The sequence below is a fragment of the Thamnophis sirtalis genome, unplaced genomic scaffold (genome assembly GCF_051295495.1).
Source record: "Thamnophis sirtalis isolate CommonGarterSnake01/CBP01778 unplaced genomic scaffold, rThaSir2_p1.2 scaffold_7, whole genome shotgun sequence".
Classification (NCBI taxonomy): domain Eukaryota; kingdom Metazoa; phylum Chordata; class Lepidosauria; order Squamata; family Natricidae; genus Thamnophis; species Thamnophis sirtalis.
The window spans coordinates 63,860,431-63,884,554 of NW_028261387.1; the positions used below are offsets into that span (position 1 = coordinate 63,860,431).

Here is a 24,124-nt window from a genome sequence, read left to right on the forward strand (position 1 = left end):
AGCCAGTTGTGATTTCAGTTGACTAATAAATCGTTAACTCAGTAAGAAATGCATTTTGCTATTCTTATTAAGAGATCAGGTACGCTGTATATTTTGACAAATGTTTAAAATTGTCTTCTGAAATTATAAATTTTATTTTTAAATGATATTATGGGAATCTGTAGATATGTAGACTTAGAAACAGTACTTTAATTTAAATGAGATCACTCTGATTGATAATACAGGCCATTTTCAGTCATAGTCTACTTTTTTACAATCATAATAGATCTGCTGCCTGCTAACTAGTAGTTATCTCTTGTGTGGCAGTTTATTTAAATGCATTTTAAATAGATGATCTGAGCGCTAAAAGTACATCAAATTGTAGGATGCTTCATGTCTGCAAAGTAATAGCAGAAAAGTCAGACATTTATTTATTCAGTGTATGGCATACAATGTCAGGGAAATCTACAAATGCTAGACACAATGCAGTCCTGACAGGCTTCATTGCTAGTTCATTCTGTTCAGCGCTTGGATGTCTATCCTTGGTGCACCAAAGGGAGCAAACTAGTTTACATCAGATGATTAGCAGAGCTCAGATTGCTGGCTCTTCCAGGCTCCTCCACCAGTCTTGACTCTCCTCGTGTTACGTTGCTTTGTGTCCGTCCAGGTCCAGTGCCAGCTTCTGCTTTCTGCACACATATAAACGCAACAAGGTTTTCCCCATCAAAATAGCACCCTGGCCATTTAATACTTGCAGTATTGCTTGCTTTCAAACTGTTAGGTGGGCAGGAGCTAGGGTATGAGCAACGGGAGCTTACCCTGACTTGCGGAGCTGGTCTCGAACCACTGGAGTGCAGACCATTTCTAGCCAGCAGTTTCAGCATCATTAAGCCGCTGCACCACCACATCCCCAGATCAGACATATTCCCCATACAAACTTTGTCTTAGCATCTACCGGAATATAAAGAAAATAAGATTAGAACTGAATTTTGTACAAGTTTTATAATTGGTTTATTTTCTGTACAGTTAAACTAAATTTAAACCTATGAATTTTTTTAATATCAATTTCAGCCTTCCTGAAAACAAGCTTTCTCAAATATGGCGAAAGTGAAGAGTACTTCTGCTATGTATATTATTATAACCCAGTTGCTAATCCAACGTAATGACTCTAATTGTCTATTGCAAAAGAGAAATATAACATATAGATAACAGGAAGCAATTATAAAAACTATTCATTCTATGTATGTTCTGGATGACTATTAAAACTGGCAAAACTAATTAATAAAATATCACTTGTAAAGAGCTATATAATTTAGTTCAAGTAGAATAAGGAATATTTATACATGCTGGTCTTTTTAATTTTTATTTTTATGCTGATCAACTGGGCAGGTCTTTGACACTTCTAGTTGGGAAACTCATAGAGGTAGGCCAGGGGTCGGCAACCCGCAGCTCTGGAGCCGCATATGGCTCTTTCATCCCTCTGCTGCGGCTGCTTGTCTCCGGTCAGCTCCACAATTGATAGGGCTTTCAGTTAGGATAGGTAGAGGAAAAAGGACGCTGTGCTAGAAGGAAACTCTATGGTGGGGGAACCGGACTTCTGGTCGGCAGAGGAAAAAGGACGCCATGCTAGGAGGAGACTCTATAGTGGGGGAACTGAACTTCCATGTTGGCTCCAGAATTGAACGGGGGGCTTCAGGTTAGGACCTTTGTGGCTCTTTGAGTGTTTGCCAACCCCTGAGCTAGGCCTTTCCTGGGTGGTTAAAACTGCTTGGGGAGTGACTTGTGATTGGATCCATTAGTTTCTCTGAGAAATGGGGTGGTCCCTATGACACTGAAATGACACAGTATCATGTTCCCTCTTTAAGAAGCTATAATTCTGAACAATTGTTGTCCAGTCTCCAACCTTCTTTTTTAGGGAAGATTGTTGAAAAAGTTATGATGCAACAGTTCCAGAGAATCCTGAAGAAAATAGATGATCTCACCCATTCTTGTTGGGTTTCAGGCCAGAACATAGTACAGAGGTGACATTGATCATGCTTTTTTGATCGGCATTAGTATAGCTTCTTCTTGGATATGGATTCTGCAGCCTGACATATTCCCCAATGATCCATGTATTTTGTTTAGAATGGTTTTTCTCCATGCATGTCATCTGTTCTTTTATTTTTCTGTGTGTGTTATGTAAAAGGTCCAGAATTGGATGTTCTTTAAATCTATGTAATTATGTACAAATACATTTACTTTAAAATTATTTACAGTATATTGTACCTGGTTCACCTTGGGTGATTCCAAAATACTAAACAGGATCAAATTTATTAGGGTTCAGTTAAAAATAACCCTCCATCTCTATATAACATTAAATGATACAGTAAATGAAAAATACAATAATTCTTGAAATAAAACATTTTGTTATCTGTATTTTCTTCTCCATGTAATTAATAGTGTTTGCTACATACATCTGCTGTTGGCATGCGAGAAGCTCATTTTGTACAAATCTTTCAAGATTGAATATCAATAATGTAATTCATATGTTCCTGTGAAATGCCAATCTTGACAGCTGTTTCTCTTTAAGTGATCTGTTAGTTAATCTATTCATCAGTCTTTTCCATATGAAACTTGTCAGTTACTTTCACAGGTTGTTCACTTCATTGTTCATATAAACAAGCTCTTCCAGGTCCATCATTTTTCCATTTTTTGACCTAGCAATGCACAGTACTTAACAACAACATAGTCATTAGATAAACCACATAATTCAGCAGCGAATTTCAATTAGAGGGACTCCTTTGGCAGTTAAAATTCATTCATGGCATAATACTTAGTATTGCTCACATTGATCAATACTTTTCTGCAGACATACATTCTGATACATTCTTTGATGGTGAAGGTTCATTCTCCGAGCTTGTGGGTTGATTTGCGAACATTTCATTTCCAGACTAGGTAACATCTTCATATAGGAGGAAGTGTAACTGTTCATGGGTCGTCTCACACAGCGAAAGTCTGCCAGGGGCAACAAGTTTAAGTTTGCACACCCTTATAACTTTGCTATTGTGGTGAATATATGTAGCTCAGGTGTAGGATGAGGGTAAAGGTTCATTCTCCGAGCTTGTGGGCTGGTTTCCGAATGTTTCATTACCAGGCTTAGTAACATCTTCAGAAGTGATTTTGTTACCATCTTTCCTAATGTTTTGTTACCAGGCTAAGTAACATCTTCAGAAATGATTTTGTAACCATTTTTCCGAATGTTTCGTTAGGAGGCTAGGTAACATCTTCACTTCTGAAGAGGTTACCTAGCCTAGTAACAAAATGTTCGGAAACCAACTCACAAGCTTGGAGAATCAACCTTACCATCATCCTACACCTGAGCTATAGCTATTCGCCACTATAACAAATACAATCTTTTTCTACAATAGTTTCTTCCCAACTAAAGTGAAAGAAGGATGCTAAGAAACACACCAGAGTTTTAGTGCATCAGTATTGCCATCTGCTGGTGGTTTATAACATAGGAAGCATTACTATACTTGTCATTCAACCTACATATAGCAAAACTAACATTTGTCATATTTCAGTTTTAAAAAAATTAAAAAGTTTTAGCATGAAGATGTTATAATTCAGTTATGGAAGGATTGTATCTTACATTTCTATTTAGATTTCGTTCAAACTAATTCTCTTTAGCAACAGAAATAGTACTTAGACTTATATACCACTTCACAGTGCTTTTACAACCCTCTCTTAAGCGGTTTACAGAGCCAGCATATTGCCCCCAACAATCTGAGTCCTCATTTTACTGACCTATGAAGGATGAAAGGCTGTGTCAATCTCGAGCCTGGTGAGATTCGATCTGCCAAATTGCAGGCAGCTGGTAGTCAGCAGAAGTAGCCTGCAGTACTGTATTCTAACCACTACGCCACCATGGCTCAGTGGTAAATTAAAAACAATTCATCTTTCTCAGTATATATTTTGATAAAAGAAGACATACCAGTTCTAGTTTGTTTATTCTGATGGCTGCATATTATTTCTATTTCTGATGTGTACTGGAGCATGTAATACAAAAATGAATTATGTGAAAAATATTAAAACATTTTCTGATTTCTAGAACTAGATTACATTTATTTCTTTAAACTTCTTGCTGTGCTTGCAAATAAAATAAAAGCTAAACTTTTCTAATGGATTTAAATTGTAATAAGTGAGACAGTTACAATGTGAAAAGGTGAGATGTAAATAAAATGGGTCATGGATACATCTATCCAGTCAATCTCTTTTTCCCTTTCCATCTTTTTTCCCTACTCTTGTTCAGGCTTGAAATATCTCCTAATAACATCTCTTGCTAGATTAAAAGATAAAATTAGAACAGTCCCTAATTAATCATACAAAAAAAGAAAAATATGTCTGCTGTTGCTTTATAGGAAAGGGGGGGCACAGTATTTCCCCTCCTCTTCTTACAGGTAATCATCTGTATGAAGTGGGTAAGCATATTTGCTTCCCTAGGCCAGGGTTCTCAGATTATTTAAATTTCAGGAGTTCTGCAAGAAAGTAATGAGGTTATGTAAAATACAGGGAAAAAAGTTTAAAGTAGGTTGGTGGTGTCCATAGCAATTTTTCTAAGATACAGCAGAAAGAATGGGGTTTGTCAGTTGTTATCCAGAAGTTTCTCCCCAAGGGCATTTTGTTCACTCTGTGTCTAAGAGGTAGGAAGATTTTTTTTTTTAAATAACAGTTTGAGTGACCTGAAAAAGTTTGAAAAATCCTGCCCAGGTACTATGCTTCAAAAGCTTTTGATGACTGAAATTATTACCAATTACAGTACATGAAGGTTTAAATGTCAGCTGGAAATAAATAGTTCATGTGGCTTTATTGTGGCTAATGACAGAGTAGATTTCAGCAGACTGCCTGTTTTGGAAATTAATGGTTTTTGAGAGATTAGCAGTGCTAAGCGTTTGTTCGTTTTCTCACACATAATCTATAGATTTATAGATAAATGTGGGGGAAAGTGAATTTCCAGTATAAATTTCCCTCAAAAAGATACTGATTCAGGAAAAAGCTAAAATAGTCTTCTAGCACTTGAGAAAGCATGGAGAGTGGCAGTTTGAAATGCAATGCCATAATTTTTGTTTTACAAAATTAACATTATACATTTATTACAAATTCAGCACTTCTACTATATTGTTCTACTTTTATGTTTTAAGCAAATTTCCATGCAGCCATAAAGTTGGACCAACCTCTGGCATCTAAATACTTTCATCAATTAATTTCCCAGGAGAATTTTCAATTCTTTAAGGATAATTTAGTAATCTCTTTGACCTTTCCTATGCTTTACCTGTTCTTTTACCTCTTTCAAACTTGCCAATCTTTTTCTAGGCCAATTTTTTGCTAGTCATTGACCAAATATGTAAGTACTACTACTACTCTCTAGATTTGCCTTGTTTGATTATATATCCAGATATTATATATCTGCTTACTGTTCACATCCAGGAAGCAGTGATTTCCTTGATGTGAATTTCCTCCACGCAAATGTTTTTTTTTCTAGTCCATGGTATTTTTAGTATGTCTCTAAATTTGAAAGTTTCCCTTCATTCTATAATTGTTCCTCAATAGTTAGCTTGCATTTCCAAACACTATCACTTAAATGTCTATTGCTTAGTTATTCTGAGCATTTTTGTCACAGAAATATCCTTATCCTTTCATGATCTTGCTTAAATTTATAATTTTTCCCATTTTTTAAAAAAAACTTGGAATCTAGCATAATTCTGTGATCAATTAGCCAGTGCCATCTAATGCCTGGAACTGTTCTAACATACAGCTGTAACCTCTCCAAATTTGAATATGGTATTTTTCCATCAAAGTTTGATAGAGATTTTAGATTGTATAGGGTTTTACAGAGATTTTTCATGAAGAAAATCTATTGTTAGGAGTCAAAAACAACTTGACGGCACATAATCACAGCTTTTTTTTTTCCAGGCTTCAGTATTCTTAATTAATCCACTTCTAAACTAAATAGTATGATCAGTGGTGGGATTCAAATAATTTAACAACCAGTTCTCTGCCCTAATGATTTCTTCCAACAACCAGTTCACCAAACTGCTCAGAAAGTGAACAACCAGTTCTGGAAAATTAACACCCGGCTCGTAGTGGTGTGAACTGGCTGAATCCCACCACTGAGTATAATGCAAATTATAAAGTCACAGCACAAGAAAGAGAGTGGGTGAGGTGCAATTTCTATCATAGTGTACATCAGAAGTCACTAGGCATTATCAAGTCCCACAGTTATAAAATACATATATTTTTTTCTTTATACAGGTAGCAATAGCAGTTAGACTTATATACCGCTTCATAGGGCTTTCAGCCCTCTCTAAGCGGTTTACAGAGTCAGCTTATCGCCCGCACAGTCTGGGTCCTGTGGTCACCCACCTCGGAAGGATGGAAGGCTGAGTCAACCTTGAGCCGGTGAGATTAGAACCGCTGAACTGCAGATAACAGTCAGCTGAAGTGGCCTGCAGTACTTCACCCTAACCACTGCGCCACCTCGGCTCCTTGACTTACGACTACAATTGAGTCCAAAATTTCTGTTGCTAAGAGACATTTGTTATTTGAATTTTGCCACATTTTAAGACCTTTTTTGCCACAATTGTTAAGTGAATGACTGCAGTTGTTAATTTAGTAACATGGTTGTTAAGTGAATCTAGCTTCATCGTTGACTTTGCTTGTCAGAAAGTCACAAAAGGAGATCACATGACCCGGGACAATGCAACTCTCATAAATCAGTCAGTTGGCAAGCATCTGAATTTTGATCAAGTGACTGTGGGGATGATGCAACAATTGTAAGTCTGAAAAATAGTCAAGTCATTTTTTTTCAGTGCTGTTGTAACGTTGAATGATCACTAAATGAACTGTTGTAAGTTGAGGATTACCTTATAATGTAGTCTACCTTATAAAGAAAATGGATCAATTTTTTTTTCATATGTTGGTCATCAAGGGCCTTAATATGGGAATACAAATTAGTTTTAACACTCCATCTACACATCTTTCTAATTAGGAATTATTCACTACCCGCAACATATCAGAGAGGGCAATAGTAAACCACTTCCATATTGTTACCACAGGAAGGAATGTGTCACCAAGAGCTGAGCTTGACACAGGAATATACCAATATACTCCTATTTCGTGGTGTCTTAAGATGTTTTCTTTTAGCTAGCACAGGTGTTCTAGCTTCCCTCAAATGCTTTGAACAGTTACAGCCTGGAATTCTTGAAACTGTCATCCCAACATATCTGGATGGTATTCAATTAGGCAATGCTGACTTCACCACTTTGGTAGCCTTTCATGGTAGAAATATAGCTTGTTATATTCTTTAAAGTGTGTGTGTGTGTGTGTGTGTGTGTGTGTGTGTGTGTGTGTGTGTGTGTGTGTATGTATGTATGTATGTATGTATGTATGTATGTATGTATGTATGTATATAAATGGTTTGGAAGGAAAAACTATCTCATATATTTAGCAATTTAGTAGCATCAAGGGTTGGCAATGGTCCAAATTTGGAGAAATGCGCAGTGCTTTATAACGTTAGGCTCTGGGAACAATGCTTCCTTGCCCTTTCTGCCTACTGAAAATGGCCAGAAAATGACATCACTGGTTTGAATGACTGATTTCTGTGTTTGCTAGAAAGGGACAGAGAGAAAAGTCATATACTTTGTACTGATAAATTTAATACTGCAAGCGCAGGTTTAGGGCAAAGAGATTTTTTGCTTATAAACACTGGATTCTGATTTTGCACGGCAAATATTAGTTAAAACCTTGTAAAGGTTTGTTATAATTCTAAGTAATCCTATAGGAAAAGTAGAGTATAAATCTAACAAACAGCACATATAGCTATTAAAGTATCCCAATCTTCAGATTTCATGCTACAAACACTGATAGAGAAGTGGGTTTTTTATAATTATATTTTAGTCATAAAAGATTTATGATTTTCTATCAAAAAATTGCTGTAATAGGTAACAACTAGCCTAAAATTTGTGAAGCTAAACCAACTTTTCTTGGTTTAGCTGGCACAAATTTGTAATTTCCAGATAGACAATATTTAACTGATGATTTGTAATTTCCTGTCAAAAAATTGTAAACTGGTTAATGCAAAAATGAAAGGGAAAATTTACTGCAAAGTATATAGTATATGCAAAGTATATACTATACTATATCCAAGAAATGGTCAAGAAAAATGGGAAGTAAAATACTTGCTTACGCAGTTCTGGTGCATACTTAGTTGTTACAAATTAAATTACTATTGATTTATAATCTTAGACACATGAAAGGAGAGAGGTCATCAAGGGCTTATTGGAAAATAAGACAGCAAAGGTTTACCATTAATCCTTGAGGAAAAAAAATTGTGTGACCCAGGAATTTAGAGGAAGACTTATAAGGCTAATATATCCCTCTTTGATTTGTAGAATCAGTGTTTCATCCACATATACTCAGGCATGCAGAGTTCACTTTTAATATTTGAAAGTAACACAATCATCCAGGAGACTATAGAGTGCCCTTATGTAAAAAGGGATACTACTTTGAAACACAACATTCATGTTAGTGCTGGTGAGAGATCCAAAGAAACCATAACTGATTGAATGAACTATTGGTAATTTCATTGAGCAGGGTTAAATGCTGGTGGCTCATTTTTCTAATTATTAACACTAATCCTACATGGTTTAAATGCAATCCATGGTTTACCTAAGCTTCCAAGGTGGTAAGAATGTGGGATCTGGCTTTACCTACAAATCTTTTGCCCCTTAACCTATGTAGCCATGGGTGCTGAAGCTAACATGCAGAAGGAGACTAGGCGAATATCCTAGAGATATTCCCTTTTTATGGAACTTCCCTTTGATGTTTATTATTTCTTATTTATTAAATTTGCTGGCTGCACATCTTAATACAGGGTAACACTGGATGGCTATCAGTCTCACATGGCTCAACAAAACTGTAGTGCAAGCATGGGTGCTCTTTTGATAGACTCTCTGGAGTCTACCTTCATGTGACAGGGTCAGTATTATGGTGCACCAAAGCATTATGTCATGATGCTGTAACACATAAGGACAATGCAATCCAAAGAGCAGATTATCCGAGCTCTATAACCAGAATTGGAGGGTGGATGGAAAGTACCTTCAGAGATTGTTCCTCCAGTGCCATTGGGTCCTGGCTGCAAGGAGGTTTTCCATTGTTATGCTGTGAATTTTTACTTGAATAAAAGAAAAGAAATATAAAAAGAAAGAAGAAAGAAAATGCAGGAAACAACAAAGGAAAAGAAGCAAACAAAGGAAATTAAAGGAGTGACTTCTGACTTCTTTACAACAGTTACAATCAAAATTGTTGTCCTCCTTCTCTCTTAAATGTAACAATCCATTCATCCCCTTATTCAATATTATTTCAATTGTGCAGTCTAAAAACCATTATCTTAGCTCGTTCCATTTTCAGCAAAATCCATAAAGTGTTCAATATTCTATAAAAGTATTTGTTATTTTATCTTCTCTGTTGGTTACGTCACAACAATTCCATTTTGTACAAATAAAATTATGTTTATGTACAGTGAAAAAACACCATGCTAGAACAACAGTGAACACATTTCATAGCATTTTGTGTCAAATTTTTACATTTTCCCAAGAAAATCCAATTCATTGGTGTAGCCCTGGAATACAATTAGCCTAATATTTCACTTTGTAATTACTAACCCAGTGTTTCTCAACCTCAACAACTTTGACATGTGCTGACTTCCAGAATTCCCCTGCCAGCATGAGGAAATTTAGCCTGGGAATTAAAGTCCACATATCTTAAAGTTTCTGAGGCTGAGAAACACTGTCCTGTGGACTCAACGGAGGCAGCCAATGTCTTTATTTCCATCTGATATGAGTTTGAAGACTAATTTACTGATTTCAAAAAATGTTTCAATACTCCAAACATTTTGAGCATCTTGAATTTTTTCCCCCTAGAATTTTCATGCAAGTTCATTTTTTTTAGGATCAAGCGTTGATCCATTTGGTTGTAACATGAATTGACTGGCTTGTTGCCTGAGCTTGACATTATGAGCTAAAAGAGAGTGACTAGCTCAAAGTCATCCAGCTGGCTTTCATGGCTAAAACAAGATTAGAATTCACAATCTCTTGCTTTCTGGCCCAAACTGGAAGAATCACTCTTCGTTAACATTTTTTGCCTAAGCAGCATGTAGAGATCAAATCAGAGTCAATCCTAGTTAGCATTATTGCCAGATGCTACTGAAATTAATCCTTAATATACTCTGATGACAATTTCTGCTTTAAGAATAACAAGGGTGCAGACCAAATAAGTCTTGTTTTAAACTACTGTTGCCCAGGAGTTTTATCTCAATCTCAACAGCCCTTAGTGTATGTATCAATTAACTCAAAGGGCTAGTCTTAGGAAAAAAGATCCATGGGAATGAAAATGAAATTATGTTGGCTGTTCTTTTAAAATATTCCAAATCAGCTGCTTGAGGTGCCATTCTCCAGTTCCTCACCAGGAAGGAAACAAGCTCAGGTTACTTCCTGCCTTAGTAAAGCAGATAAAATAACCTCTTATTGACATGATGGAGGAGGTTTGGACAGTCACTTTCCTTCTCTTCCTCCAATAAAAATCCGTAGGTAGGAGTCGTTTCCCATGGCAAGTTGGGGAATTCTGGGAGTGGAAGCTCATATTGCTGGGGTTGAACAACACTGCAGTAAACCAGAGTGACAGCGGAATCACACCGCGTCGTTTTATAAAGCAGTCCGTTTTCCCTAACTCTCCAGATGTTTTGGGGAGCAGGTTTTTCCTTATCCATAGTCAGCATTGGAATCCGCTTGGGATAACACGATTCCATGGTGGGGAATTGAATGGCAGTGAGTGACTGCAGGAAGAGTGAGGAGCGGCACCACGAGTCATCAAAATAAACCCGGCTCCTTTAAATCCCGAGGATAAGGAAGAGGGCCGAGTCCAGCGAATGGCGTTTGCGTACAGCGCAAAACTTTCAAAATCCCCTCCTCCCTCTCCCTCCCCCCCTCCCCGCTTTCTAAGGGAAATGTCACGCTCTACGTACTTCCGGTTGGGAGCGAGCGTCGAGGGTAGAAAGAACTTCTTTTCGCACGGCAGGGAATGTTGTCAAGGCGCGTGCGTGTTGTACGGGATGAATGTCGGGTTTTCGGGCGTGAGTTTTTTAAGACGGCCGGAAGTGTCCAGAGAGACCTGAGCGGAGCGTTCGATTCCTCTCTCCCCTCCCTCCCGGCGGGCGCGATGGAGCCGGGCGCTTGAGGGCGGAGCGGCTGCCTTTTACCCCAGACATGTCAGCCGGTCATCTCGATGCAGGTAAAGCGCGACCGGTCCTTTGCCCGCTGACTACACCCAGAAGCCGAGGGGCCGCCTTCCTTCATCTTTGCCGGGCCCTGCATCAGCGGGCTCTGACCTCTGCGCCGCATTCTGGCTCTTCCTTTCCTTCTGGGATCGGAGGCCTTGGCGCCGAATGCCTCTTTCTGGAAGATTAATCCTGGAGAAAGACTCCCGGGCGTCCCTCCTCCCCCCCCCTCACCCCGTCCTCCCACCCTTCGTGGCGCTGAGGCTCCGGGCTTTGCAGGAGATGGGGAAGTGGCGACTCCTGGCGTGCACGGGGTGGGGCCGCTGCTCGGGAAAAGTACTGCCTGCGGGAAATGAGCCGGTCTTCTCACGAACTTAGGGCGCGGGAAGCTGGGGCTAGGCCGTGTCTGGGCCAGCGCTTTCCATTCCGAAGCGTTCCCACTTCTGAGTAAACGATTTGCACTCGGGTTGGTTTGCTGCTACTCGGAGCAAGCAACCTGTAGAGCAGGGGCCAACCGGTGAGGATCAAACTGTGGGCTCGATATTCGGCTCAGGCATATACGGAAGACGAGAAAGACAATCAAATGCCCTCCAGATGTTTTGGACTTCATCTCCCATCAGCCCCAGTTAGCCCAGCGAATAGCAAAGGATTGTGGGAGTTGTTGTTCAAAATATCCGGAGGACACCAGTTTCCTGTATTTTGGGTAAACGGATTATCCTTTTCCCTCGTTTATAGGCGGGGTTGTTACTGATTTTTTTAAAAGGATTTTTCTCTCCCACACAATGCATTGGTTAATTGAAATACCATTAAGGATGATGTTCACATTTATTCTCTGCCCTGAATGTATTAGTTGCTATTTTAATATTTTGCCAAAGTTTATAAAAAGGAAATTTATTATACTGGTTTAGTTTAGGATTATATTAAATACAGAGTGCAAGAAGTTCTGCAAAATACTAAGGAAATGATAAGAGGAAATGATAAGTATGAGGGAAAACATGCCCTACCCTGGGTGCACTACTTAACTTACGGGAACAACTGTAGTTCTACTTTAGTAGCATTTTAGTAACATTAGAGCTACTTGTGTTACTTTCCCCGAAATCTTGTAAAAAAGTAAGTCCTTCTGAAGCTAGTCAGAGAATTTATATGAAAAGGCTTCCTTGTTTTGCTAGGTGGCAGCACCTAGCTGATCTTAGTTGATCTAAAAAAAAAACCAAGCAGTATTGGACTTGATTAGTACTTGGATGAGAGACCACCAGGAAATTCCAAGACTATAGGGTAGATTGGGGAATTTTAAAAAGATCTGCCTTAAAGATGGCAATGGCAATCCCCTTTTCTTCTGTTGTAAAGACAACTACATGAACATCTTCCTATAGCATCACAAGTCAAACCTGACCTGAAGAAATCTCCTTTTCTTGCTATTTCTTATTATTTTATATCATGCCTTAGGGTAAGCAGGAAGTTTATTGATTTTCCCTACTAAGTTGCTTTAAACTGTTTCAGTGAGAGTGCTGCATTCTTGTCCTCTGTGAACATCATGTAATCTATCCAGGTATTGATCATACGCCAATATGTTGATATTTGTAAAGTCTCAAAACTCCATTAATTCAAAAGAATGATATCTAACATATTCCTTATACCTTTTTAAAAACCTCCAGAAGTATTTATCATAACTTCCTGATTTAGAATCTTGGGGCTTCTATTTGCTGCACCTATTATTTAGAGAGAGTTTCTTCTTAGTATATCTATCATAGTACTGATGGATATTTTATACTTAACAAAAAAGGCCCACAATTTGTATGATGAACATCTTGCATAGTCACTGATCTCATGCTCGTCTTACATTGATTCTTAAGATCTTTGTAGCTAGATTTGTTTACCAGCTTTCTAGCTATAATTTAGTATTTTCTGAAGTTCAGCCTATTTTGCTGAAAACTTGTAGGCAATCACAGTTTAACAACCTACACCAGTATTTCTGTGTTAAAACAGTGTAATTGTATGGATTTCTGTTGTGCATATGTGAATTAACCCAAAAATAAGCTTATTGAAGATTGTATAAAACGTGTCATATGGAAGTAAAGAGTACAGAATATATAATTGAACATCATAATACCATTTCATTTCATGGACTAACTTGCAAAAAAAAAGTATGCAAATAAAAGGAGCTTCTTTGCATATATGGGTAATCCTAAAATAAACAGTATAGTTGTAAACTTAATGCCATTTGAAAATATCCAGAATTTAATAATCCTTGATAAGTTGTTTGTTTCTTTTTAAATTGTTAAACATATTTATATTTAATCTTTCAAAGATTTGCAATTTTTTTCTGTTACCCTACTGGCTTTGCAGCAAGGCTTTGATGAAGATTGGCGAAGGTTGATTGTTCCAGGGCTCATAGTACTGAGTTGACATTAGATATTTTTTCCAGAGCTAATTTAACATTAAAACAGAGTGCACAGAGCCATCATTTATTGTAGTTCAACTTGCAATATTTTCTTTTGAGCTTGGGAATTTAAATACTTGAGAATCTTTTTTTATAAAAGCATCTGTGCAGTTTATGGATTTGGCAGTACTGAAATTTTATTCACTATCATTAAAATAAAAAGTAAGAAGCAAGGTGTATGTCATATTGGTCTTCCATTTATGAGATGGAGAAGGAGAAAAGCTGTATGGTCATCAGGAGTCAAAAATAACTTGATAGCACAAAATTTATGAAATGATCCTTCTCTCAGTTATGTGTATAACTCCAGGAACCCTCTTGGGTTGTGTCTGTATGCATGCTCCCTTTTATCTTGGGGAAATGATTGATTTTCGGTAAAAATATAGCAGGAGTTAAGATCTGTGGCTCACCAAATATTACTGGTAAATATCTCTCAGCTCCATCCAACATTAGATGAATGATGCTAGTGGTGCAGCAACATTTGGATGACCATAGGTACCTGTTCCCTTGCAGAAAACTGTGCATTGCGCATGCATGCTGACCAGCTGGTCTTTGGGTTTCTGCCGCTTGGGCATGCACGAAGATCAGCTAGCCAGTGCGCATGCGTGCACTGGAAACCAGAAGAATAGCTGGCAATAGTGTGTGTGCCCACAGAGAGGGCTCTGCGTGCCACCTCTGGCACGTGTGCCATACCTTGTTTCCCTGAAAATGAGACATCCCCGGATAATAAGCCCAATTGGGCTTTTGAGTGCATGCACTAAAATAAAACGTCCCCCCAAAAATAAGCCCTCCCCCAAAATATTGCATCACAGCAGCAGCCATGAGGTGATCATGCTCACCGCCTCCTGAATCTCAAAAATAAGACCTCCCCAAAAATAAGGCAAAACCCTTATTTCGGGGGTCAGAAGAAAATAAGACCCTGTCTTATTTTCAGGGAAACACAGTAGGTTTGCCATCACAGTTTTAGGAGAATGTAGGGTGTGGCACCCTGAACTTCTTTCCCATCCCCATCTACCTTGGGGCTCTGCAATTTCTTGATTTGAACTCCTCTCTGATGGAACATACTCCCTCCTTCCATTTATCTTCTTGACCTCTGCTTGTTTAATATGTCTCCTTAGCCTGGTAGCCAGTCCTGCTATGAATCTTTGTTTAGCAATCTCTAGAGCGCCAGATGCTGTCAGACCCTTGGTTTTTTTCAGTAACCAAGTCTTATCCTTAATCTTCATATCCTTCTGTAATTCCACCAACTGACTAACCTCTCTGAGTTGTCTTTTTTTTTACATTTCCGTTTATGAAGGTTATATAGCTGTAAGTTTGAAGGCCAGCAAACATTCTGCTGTCCAGGCAAACTATTGTCCAATTTCCTTTTTAATGTTAATTGGCAGTGAATCTTGTCACATAGATTTCAGACTATTACACTTCATTGTTGATTCTGAACAGCCTGGTTTTGTAAAAGAGCAACAAATCTTTGATATATTGGCAATGGTTTTTTTTTTTTAAGAGAAAGTTGAAATAACCAGGTTTTGTTGGATGCAAACAAAACCTTTCACATATTACAGTAAAAATTTCCGGATGATATCTTAGCCAAACATAGATTTCCTTCTTCTTTATTAATTGGATTAAAATGTAATAATTTAATTATTTGGCCAAGGTCAGTATTTCCTCATCAAGATACTTCTTGGAATTTTCACAAATGCCAATTATCTTCTTGTATAATTAAGTATTGATAAGATATATTAGGCATAAAAGTAATTGGAGTCAAGTACACTCTTTTTTAATTATGAAAGTTTTCCATCCAAATATATTAATACAGTAAATGGTTGGTTACATTATCAGATTACCAAATTAGCTAGAGTAAATCTCATCCTATAAGCTCAGTTATATCAATGGAAATTTATAAATATTGTTTTACTTGAAGTTTAGATTCATTTAAATATCCAGTGAGTTCTTGTCCCACCTTAGGTACAAAGCTGGCTGGGTGACCTTGGGCAAGTCACTTTCTTTCAGCCATAGGAAGAGTGTTATGGCAAACACTTATGAAAAATCTTGCCAAGAAAACTTCAGTGACTTGTCCAAGCAGTCTTTGAGAATTGAACATGATTGAATGGAAGAAGAAGAAACTTGATCAGGAACAGTAATATGATTGAAGATATTAATGTGATTTTGAATTATATGCCAAACATTTGGAATTTATCACATGAAGAACTACTGTATGAACATGAGTTTTTAAATTACTCTTTTAAAAGTAAGTGCCATCCCCATTTAAAATGTTACATGGATGACGTGTATTTACTTTCTGCTTATGAACTGGACCTTTACTGACGTAATGGAAAGCTCGATCAGTATTATGTTGTGTGGCCAAAGTTTAATGTTATGTTTAGTAACTGACTGTTTGTAAACTAAATAAATAACAAAAGCTAAATATCTATATAAAGGTTCTTCGGTGTTGCAATGATATTGTCTTTTTGACATGAAGTGAAATCATATTAATTCTCTCAAGTTTAAAGACCATTTAGCACTTTTTTTTTTGCAGTTTTATTTGGGGCTCGTTTTTACTTTGTTTCATTTTTGTTCCTTGAGTGTGTAGAAATTCTCAGTCATCCAGGTCATGGTTGTCCCAAAGGTGCTTTTTCAGGAGGCAACTGGACTTTATTGTTTTTTCTTTGAAGACGTTTTGCTCCTCATCCAAGAAGCTTCTTTAGCTCTGACAGGATCCTTCCATTCCCCACTATCCTGTCAGAGCTGAAGAAGCTTCTTGGATGAGGAGCGAAATGTCTTTTAAAAAAACAAGAAAATCCAGTTGCCTCCTGAAAACACACCTTTGTTCATTGGGTGTTTTAATTTGGTTCCTTGAGAAGAGGCGTATCAGGTAAGTACCAATGCCCTTTTGTGGTTACAGGTGAGAAATGAGTGAGGTGCACTTTTTGGTGGAATATAAAATGCCTTTTTCATTTCTTACAAGTTTCTTTAACTTTCAAAAGACCGAGTTACTTAGTTTATGCAATAGACAAAACTATAGCTAGCTTGAACAGTAATAAATAAATCACCATTATGGTCATTAAGCTATAAATCATGTTTTGCTCAAAAATCTGCAGTAGTTTAGGTGATCATATATTATGCTAAACTGAAAATCAACAGACTCCCCCACAGTTTAGCTCGGTGCAGTATATTTAAAAACAAACAAGGAATGGCTGGCCAACCAGTGCATAAGTGGCACAAATCAGAAAAATTGTTGATCAACTGCCATAGCAATTTCTATTGTCTGGTGCTGGACCTTGGCCTCAATTAGCAGCCATTTGGTTTAAATTCACATCAGAATATTCTGTATGAATCACTGGTCTGTGTTAGGAACAGTGTTAACCAGATAAAATTTAGTTGATGAAAAAATCTTAGTGGTTTGGTTTCCACAAAATACTAAAACATGGAAGCACAACACATTATAACTTAACATTGTAAGAACCAAATCACAAATCAAATACCAAACTACCAAAGTCTTTATTTCAACTAACTGTGGCACATATAACCTATTTCATACAGTAAGTCCATATCAGAAAATATTATCTTATTTCATAAAAGATGAGAACTTTGTTTCTCCTCCCCCTTAAAGTACATAATTTAATTTGATATACTGCTGCATAGTAATGGTAAATCAGCTGCAGAAAGATATAGCACACAGTCATTTCAGAAAACAAAAGATTTGAAATCTTTGAATTCATTTTGCAAAGTTTTAAAGTGCAGCAAGCAGAATGAAGTTTTATAAATGGAATTGTATAGGAAGAGAAAGCTAAACCAAATCTTGGGTGGGAGTGATAAACTAGTTTTAGAAAGTGTGTTAATAAGGATACAGTAATTTTAAAACTCCAAAACTGCTGATTTGAGATTATAATTATGACTATTTCACATTGGCTTAAGCTCTGCAGAGCCAGGAATTAAAAAGTAATGCAAAAGGGCCTTATGGCAATAATGATATATATACAATACTATATTTAAAACTCAGATATTTTATAAGGTGACCAAGCACTGCACCAACAAGAGGTATCTTTGTTGGTACCATGATCTGGATTTGAATTTTCACACATCACAGATGTGTAATTGCTTTTTGATCTTTTAAGCTGTGGCACAAATTGTATTCCATTTTCTTCTCCAGGAAATAAAAATGGACTCTTTAGGAAGTCAATAAGAGAGAAGGAAATCCTTTTGGATATATCAGTTTCCTGTTTAGTGCAACCTTTCTTAGTTTACATATCATTGTTACTTACATAATTTCATTTGTTTGTTCTTTGTGAGGGAACATTGTGCTGAATTTTCCTTTTGTGTTGAGCTGGACATTCTGTCATATAAAATATGTGCCAGAGGAAAAACTTGAATTAATAAGCTTAATGGTGTCTTTTTTATAGCCTGTTTGACTATCTTTAGTAAGCTACATGTCCATACTGAACAAAATAACTTTTCCCTGAATTAAAATACCTGCATAATATATATGTATATCTATGTCTATTTCTATATTTATATATGTATGTGTACCATACGTATATATATTCAGTGTTACACAGCAGATTGGACTTCATAATGTATAAGATTTAAAATATATATGTTTAGTTTCATGCTTCCTTTTTCAAATATTTTAATGAAATTCTACACTTAGATTTTGTTCCATATGCATGTCTTAGAATTTACCAAAGAAGGTACTTCCATAAAATACATTATTTGTGGAGTATATTTGTTTCCATTTTCATGGTTAAATTGGAAATATAGTTATAATTCTGACATATATTAAGCAAAACTATGCTTAATTTACTGTGTGTGTGTGTGTTTTCGTAGATTTTCACGGGTGTAGATATGCTGGTCTTGTTATATTCAGGTCTTTTTCCGTGTAAGATCCAATCTTACACAGGAAACAATCTTACACGGGAAAAGACCCGAATATAACAAGACCAGCATATGTGTGTGTGTGTGTGTGTATAATGTATATATGTCTTTCTTGATGCTGCTTGAGATTGGGGAATAGTCATCTGTGAGGGTTTATGCACATATCAGTAGAAATGTAATATATGGTAAGGTATAAGCTCGGTTTACAGAGTATGCTTAAACATACTTTACTGAATAAATCACAAGGAATAGCTGGCAATGTTTTTAGCTCACTGAATAAACTAGGCCACTGATTCTTTTTTTCATCACTATCACACCATCTTTTCAGACTGTGACATCTGTTCAAAACTCGGGATTTGTCATGTTTGCTGTAATGAGAAAGAATAACTAGGACAGACTGAGGCAGGAATTAAGATATCATACTAAATTAAAACCAAACAAACTACATTGTGGATCAGTGTAATGTGTCAATTAAATTGTGGTTTGTAAACTATAGTTTATAACTTCATATATGTGAACAAAATTTGCTTATAGGCCTCAGTCTCAGAGAGGGTTAATGTTTTAAAGCTGAAGAATATTTTACAGACAGAGTTTTCTTGGAAGACTTTTCTGCATGAATACAATATCCATATTACTTTTAACCATTAAAAGAAATAAAAATAATTGAGTTTTTATGTGTATCCGATACAGGTGGTACTTGTTTAATGACCACTCATTTAGCAACTGTTCAAATATGGTGCTGAAGAAATGGTAGTTATGACAGATTCTTATACTTAATATTGGCTGTGGTTTCCCTCCCACTCACCTGCCCCTCCCTCCCTCCCCCCCTCTCTTTCATTCTACACACACACACATCTGTATTTGTATCAATAAATCTATTTGTAAATGGATTACATGTCTTCAGTGGATATTTTCACTTGAATAATAAAATGCAGGCATTACTCCTGCTGTAATAAACTTATTGTGTCATATCTCTTTTGCTGATCGTAGCATAAACCTTGCTATAAGATTTGCTTCACTCAAACCAGGTTTTGAATGCAAGTGTTCTTTTAGGATTGATATTCCTGTAATATATTCTCTGCAGATCTCAGTTTCCACAAATATGGTATTTGAATAACTTTTATAAATTTTTCATCAATTGTATCCATATTTAGAATTGAAATCACAGAACATGTCTATGCGTGTTTCCCCTTCATTTTATAATTTTCTCTCTCAAGAGTAATAAGATAATATGTGTGGGCATCAATAATCTAAAAGGGTTTAATGACTGATCGCGAGCAACCATTCAAAATTACGATAGACCTCCCCAGAGCTATTTTTAGAACCCATTTTCTAATTTCTGACAACTGCATGCGCACATGACCCCATGGTCACATACTGCATTTTTGAGTGCTTGAGAACTGGCTTGCAGCCATTGCAGTATCCTATGGTCATGTGATTGCAATTTTTGGTGTTTTGTGCTGGTTTCCAGTGTTTACTTCCAGTTTCTGGCAAAAGCCTATTGGGTAAAATTGATTTGATTAATGACCACAGAGTTAGCTTAATGATTTACATCTAAAAGGATATTCTTTAGTCTCATAGATTTGCTGCTGCTTCAATAATATAACAAATGGGGAGAATGGATTAAAAAAAAATCAACTGAATAGTCAAACAACCACATTATTTTATTAGATTACAGTATTCATTCCAATTCCTTTTTGAGTAATTTTATGGGTTCCACCAAACCTGTTTGTTCACAATCGTACGTAACAACATTAATTCTTTATTGTTTCATTTCAGGTACAGTCTACTCTGCAGTATAAAGGCATTATGTACTCAGAGTGGAGGTCTCTACACCTTGTAATTCAAAATGATAAAGGTCACACCAGCGTACTTCACAGTTATCCTGAAAATGTGGGAAGGGAGGTGGCAAATGCTGTTGTCCGTCCTCTTGGCCAAATCTTGAATTTGTCATCAATGGCTGGAAATGAAAGTTTACTAAAAACTGACAAAGAAGTAAGTATTCATCTGCCCAATTTTTAATTCCACTTTATGTATGTATGTCAATAAGGTTGTTTCTCTAATTTAAAAATAGCAGTGCTGAGAAACAGACATTTTTGTCTGTTTCTGCACTCTGATAGAATGTATTCCACAATGAATTATAGCAACAGCAAACTATCATTTGAAAATAGATATTGCCCCTAATTTGATGTAGATTTGTAACTAAATTTCTTGTTCTATTAACTAGACAGGATCTGTCTAGTTAATATCATATGACAGTTAGTCCTCAAATTATGAATATTTGTTCAGCAATCATCTGAAGTTACACTGTTGGTGCCAAACAGTTCTTACTCCCAAGACCCTGAACCTACAGCTTTTGCAATGCTCCCATAATCAAAATTGATCTACATAGCAATCCATCATCAATAAAGGAGAATATTTGTAGGATTGAAATGAGGGGTCCTTGGTGCTTGTTTTCTTGAAGACATTTCATTACCCTAACTAGGTAACATCATCAGTGCTAGTCACCATCACTTTTTGACTGCAGGGATTCTTTAACTCTGCCCAATGCCCATCTCCCACCATGCCTGCCTTTTTTGGCCCCTCATAGCCCTGTGTTCCACTGTCCTCAGCTGACCATGTTTGCTTCCACAAGCATACCTGGCCTGGCTCTTTGTGAGGCAGCTGCTAGCCAAGATTGCATGTGACATTTTCATCATGAGACCTGAGGAAGAAGGCCTCACATGTCCAGCAGCTGCTTCATGAAGGGCCAGGCCAGGCTAGACCTGCCTTGTCAGCAACAGGAGCAAAAAGATAGCAAAGGCCAACTGAGGCAGTGGAGGGCAAGAAGGCAATGGCTGCTGGGTTGGGGCTTCATACCACTCAGGTGGCTGCAACTTTGTACTGCGCTGCTGGGGCTTCCAGGAATGGCTGCACTTTTGCGCTGCTGTGCTAGGGCTTCCGGGGAATAGCTGGGTCTTTGGGCATATTGCTGGGCCAGGCTGGGGCATCTGAAGTAACATTTTTGATAACTGTTATTTCAGTAAAATTACAGAAAAATATCAAGCCTATTCTTGTTACATATACATTAATTTAATATTATAATTATCAGTACCAGTATTTAAATTGTTTTACTTTCCTTTACTCTGTGGTATGTAGGCATTATACATACCATGTCTGAAATGTATGCATGCATGCATGGATCCTTTTTTTTTTTGTTCACCCCTGGCTTCAGTCTCAACAGCATGAAAGAGTTTATCTTCATCTTGCAGCAATCATAATTTTTTCTCCACTATCCTGGTACTAAGAAGTCACCTGTATTGCAGATATTTATATTAAGAAAAGTATGTGGGAGGAAAGGATTGCTTATCGTTGTTTGCTTTGGAAAGCATACAGCTACAAGTATATTTCAGTAACTGAGATAACAACTCCACGAGGTAGAAAATGTTTATTAAGATTTTTTGACACTATTATTTGTAGAAAATTAATGATTTAGCTGCTGCTGGCATATGAAAAATGTCAATTTAGCATACCTACAATTTAATAAAATAGGCTGGGAAATAATTCAGAACAAGCAAAATACTTTTTACTTCATAAAATAATTATAGGGTGGCTTTAATAAGTTGTCACTTATTACTAAAGTGCATCAAGAAAATTCAAAGGTTAAATTTACATATTATGCCAAGCCATTTTTAATTCTAACTGTGCTTTAATTAAAAAAACCTTACTGATCTGGTTCATATCTAAAGCTACAAACCACACTAAAAAAAGTTAAGGTTTTCCTGTCCAGTTGTGTCCAATTCTAGGGCACAGTGCTCATCTTCATTTCTTGGCTGAAGGAGCCAGCGTTGTTCAAAAATATTTTTCATGGTCATGTAGCCAGCATGTCAGAAGACATGTCTACAGGAATTACATTGTGAAATTGATGTGTGTACTTACATACTATTCACCTAAAGAGCCCATTCAGACTACGTGAGAAATGAAACATCCCCAGGGGGCATATATGCCCCACCCCCAGCCAATTTTCTCAGACTGAAGAAGGTACTTCAAGAAAAGGCAAATTTTTCAAATCAACAAAAAAAAGAACTCCAGTTTCTATTATTCAACTTCTAGACAACTGTACCTGGACCACTGAGAATCTTCATTAACATCTTGTGTGGTTGTGTCTGCACTTTTTCCCCACAAGTAATTGAGGCTCATCAAGGTTTTCTTTTGCTTACTTGAAACAATTGATTTTTGTAATGAGTTTAGAAAAGATTTCTCTCTAACAATTCTCCCATGTATTGTGTAAACAATTTTGTACTGAGGATTTGTGGACAACTACACCAGCATCAGGTAAACCTCTTAGGAGATCCATGGGTTCTGTTTTGCAACTGTATCCTATTTTTCAACTGTCCTAGCAGCTATTTTTCTGGTCTTCCATGGCTTGCCTTCACTTCAACTATTTCATGTAATTGTGTTTCATGTAGAATGTTTCTGAAATTTCTAGCTGGAAACAATTAGAGGTACTTTTATAGTCTTCCACTCCTTTTTAACAGTGAATTATCTTCTTTCAAATATTAAGACAGCTGCTTATAAAAGTCTCTGATTGTTGAAAACAATCGTAACTCAAGAGTTAAAATAACAATATTGGTTTAATTCACCTGATTAATTGTAGATATAGTGAATGAATTACCTTTTGGTCCCTATTAACAACTTTACAGTAAAATAGAAATAAAAGAACAAAAAAACACTAATCGATCACAAGGACTTTTCAAAGTTCTGCACATTACATATTCCTCATTATCTTGAATCTGTGAATATATGGATGTAAATAGTAAGCATACATTCAAATCTGCAAACACGTGTCATGTTTAACTTTGTACCATGTATAGGCATGTTAAATTCTATTCACTATGGATTCAGTGAATCATACAAACAATATAGCTTGCTATACATAATATTTCTTGATCCAAGTATTTTGAATATAGCTGATAAAGAACTGGATTTCTTTTTTCAAACTTGATTGCTTATATTTTTGCCACTGCTATTATTAATACTGCTCTATTTTTATTTCCTTAGGTAAAATGGACAATGGAGGTGGTTTGCTATGGACTGACTCTCCCTTTGGATGGTGAGACAGTGAAATACTGTGTTGATGTATATACAGATTGGATTATGGCTCTGGTTATACCTAAAGATACAATTCCTCCACCTATTATTAAAGAACCAAATCTTTACGTTCAGAGCATTCTAAAACATTTACAGAACCTCTTTGTACCTAGGTAAGTAGTGTAGAGCAAATAATGTTATGCCTCTATAATTATTAATCAAGACAAAATAATAGTCCATACTATCAGCCATCATTTATCTTAAAACTATAGCTGATACTTGTTTTAGATTATTCATATTATTAATTGTAGAAAAATCTTGGTAACTTTTGTTTTAGGAAAGTGTTTTAACTGGTATTTATGTTTTTGAGTCAGTAAAATTTTTATTCTTTAAAATGCTGTTTGTAAATTTTCAACCATCTTAAACTCTGCAACAAATTACCAGCAGTTGAAGTAAAA

At 36.6% G+C, this 24,124-nt stretch overlaps 1 protein-coding gene and 1 long non-coding RNA gene across 3 annotated transcripts in view; one reads left to right on the forward strand and one right to left on the reverse strand.

Moving 5' to 3' along the window:
- Positions 1-803: 803 nt before the first annotated feature.
- On the reverse strand, positions 804-11,110 carry LOC148044693 (uncharacterized). Its single transcript, XR_015697344.1, has 3 exons — positions 11,039-11,110; positions 9,115-9,190; positions 804-930 (listed from the first exon to the last, which is right to left on the reverse strand). It is a non-coding gene; the product is annotated as an uncharacterized LOC148044693 (long non-coding RNA).
- A 46-nt stretch (positions 11,111-11,156) lies between these two features.
- Positions 11,157-24,124, forward strand: part of RALGAPB (Ral GTPase activating protein non-catalytic subunit beta) — a 67,452-nt gene continuing 54,484 nt past the window's right edge. Inside the window, exons 1-3 of one of the 2 annotated variants that reach the window (XM_087720292.1) lie at positions 11,157-11,304; positions 20,376-20,591; positions 23,637-23,839. In XM_087720292.1, the coding sequence (XP_087576418.1) occupies positions 11,299-11,304; positions 20,376-20,591; positions 23,637-23,839 (425 nt within the window). In that variant the 5' untranslated portion in view covers positions 11,157-11,298. The remainder of the gene's footprint in view (positions 11,305-20,375; positions 20,592-23,636; positions 23,840-24,124) is intronic. The other variant, XM_087720293.1, reaches the window with a different exon arrangement.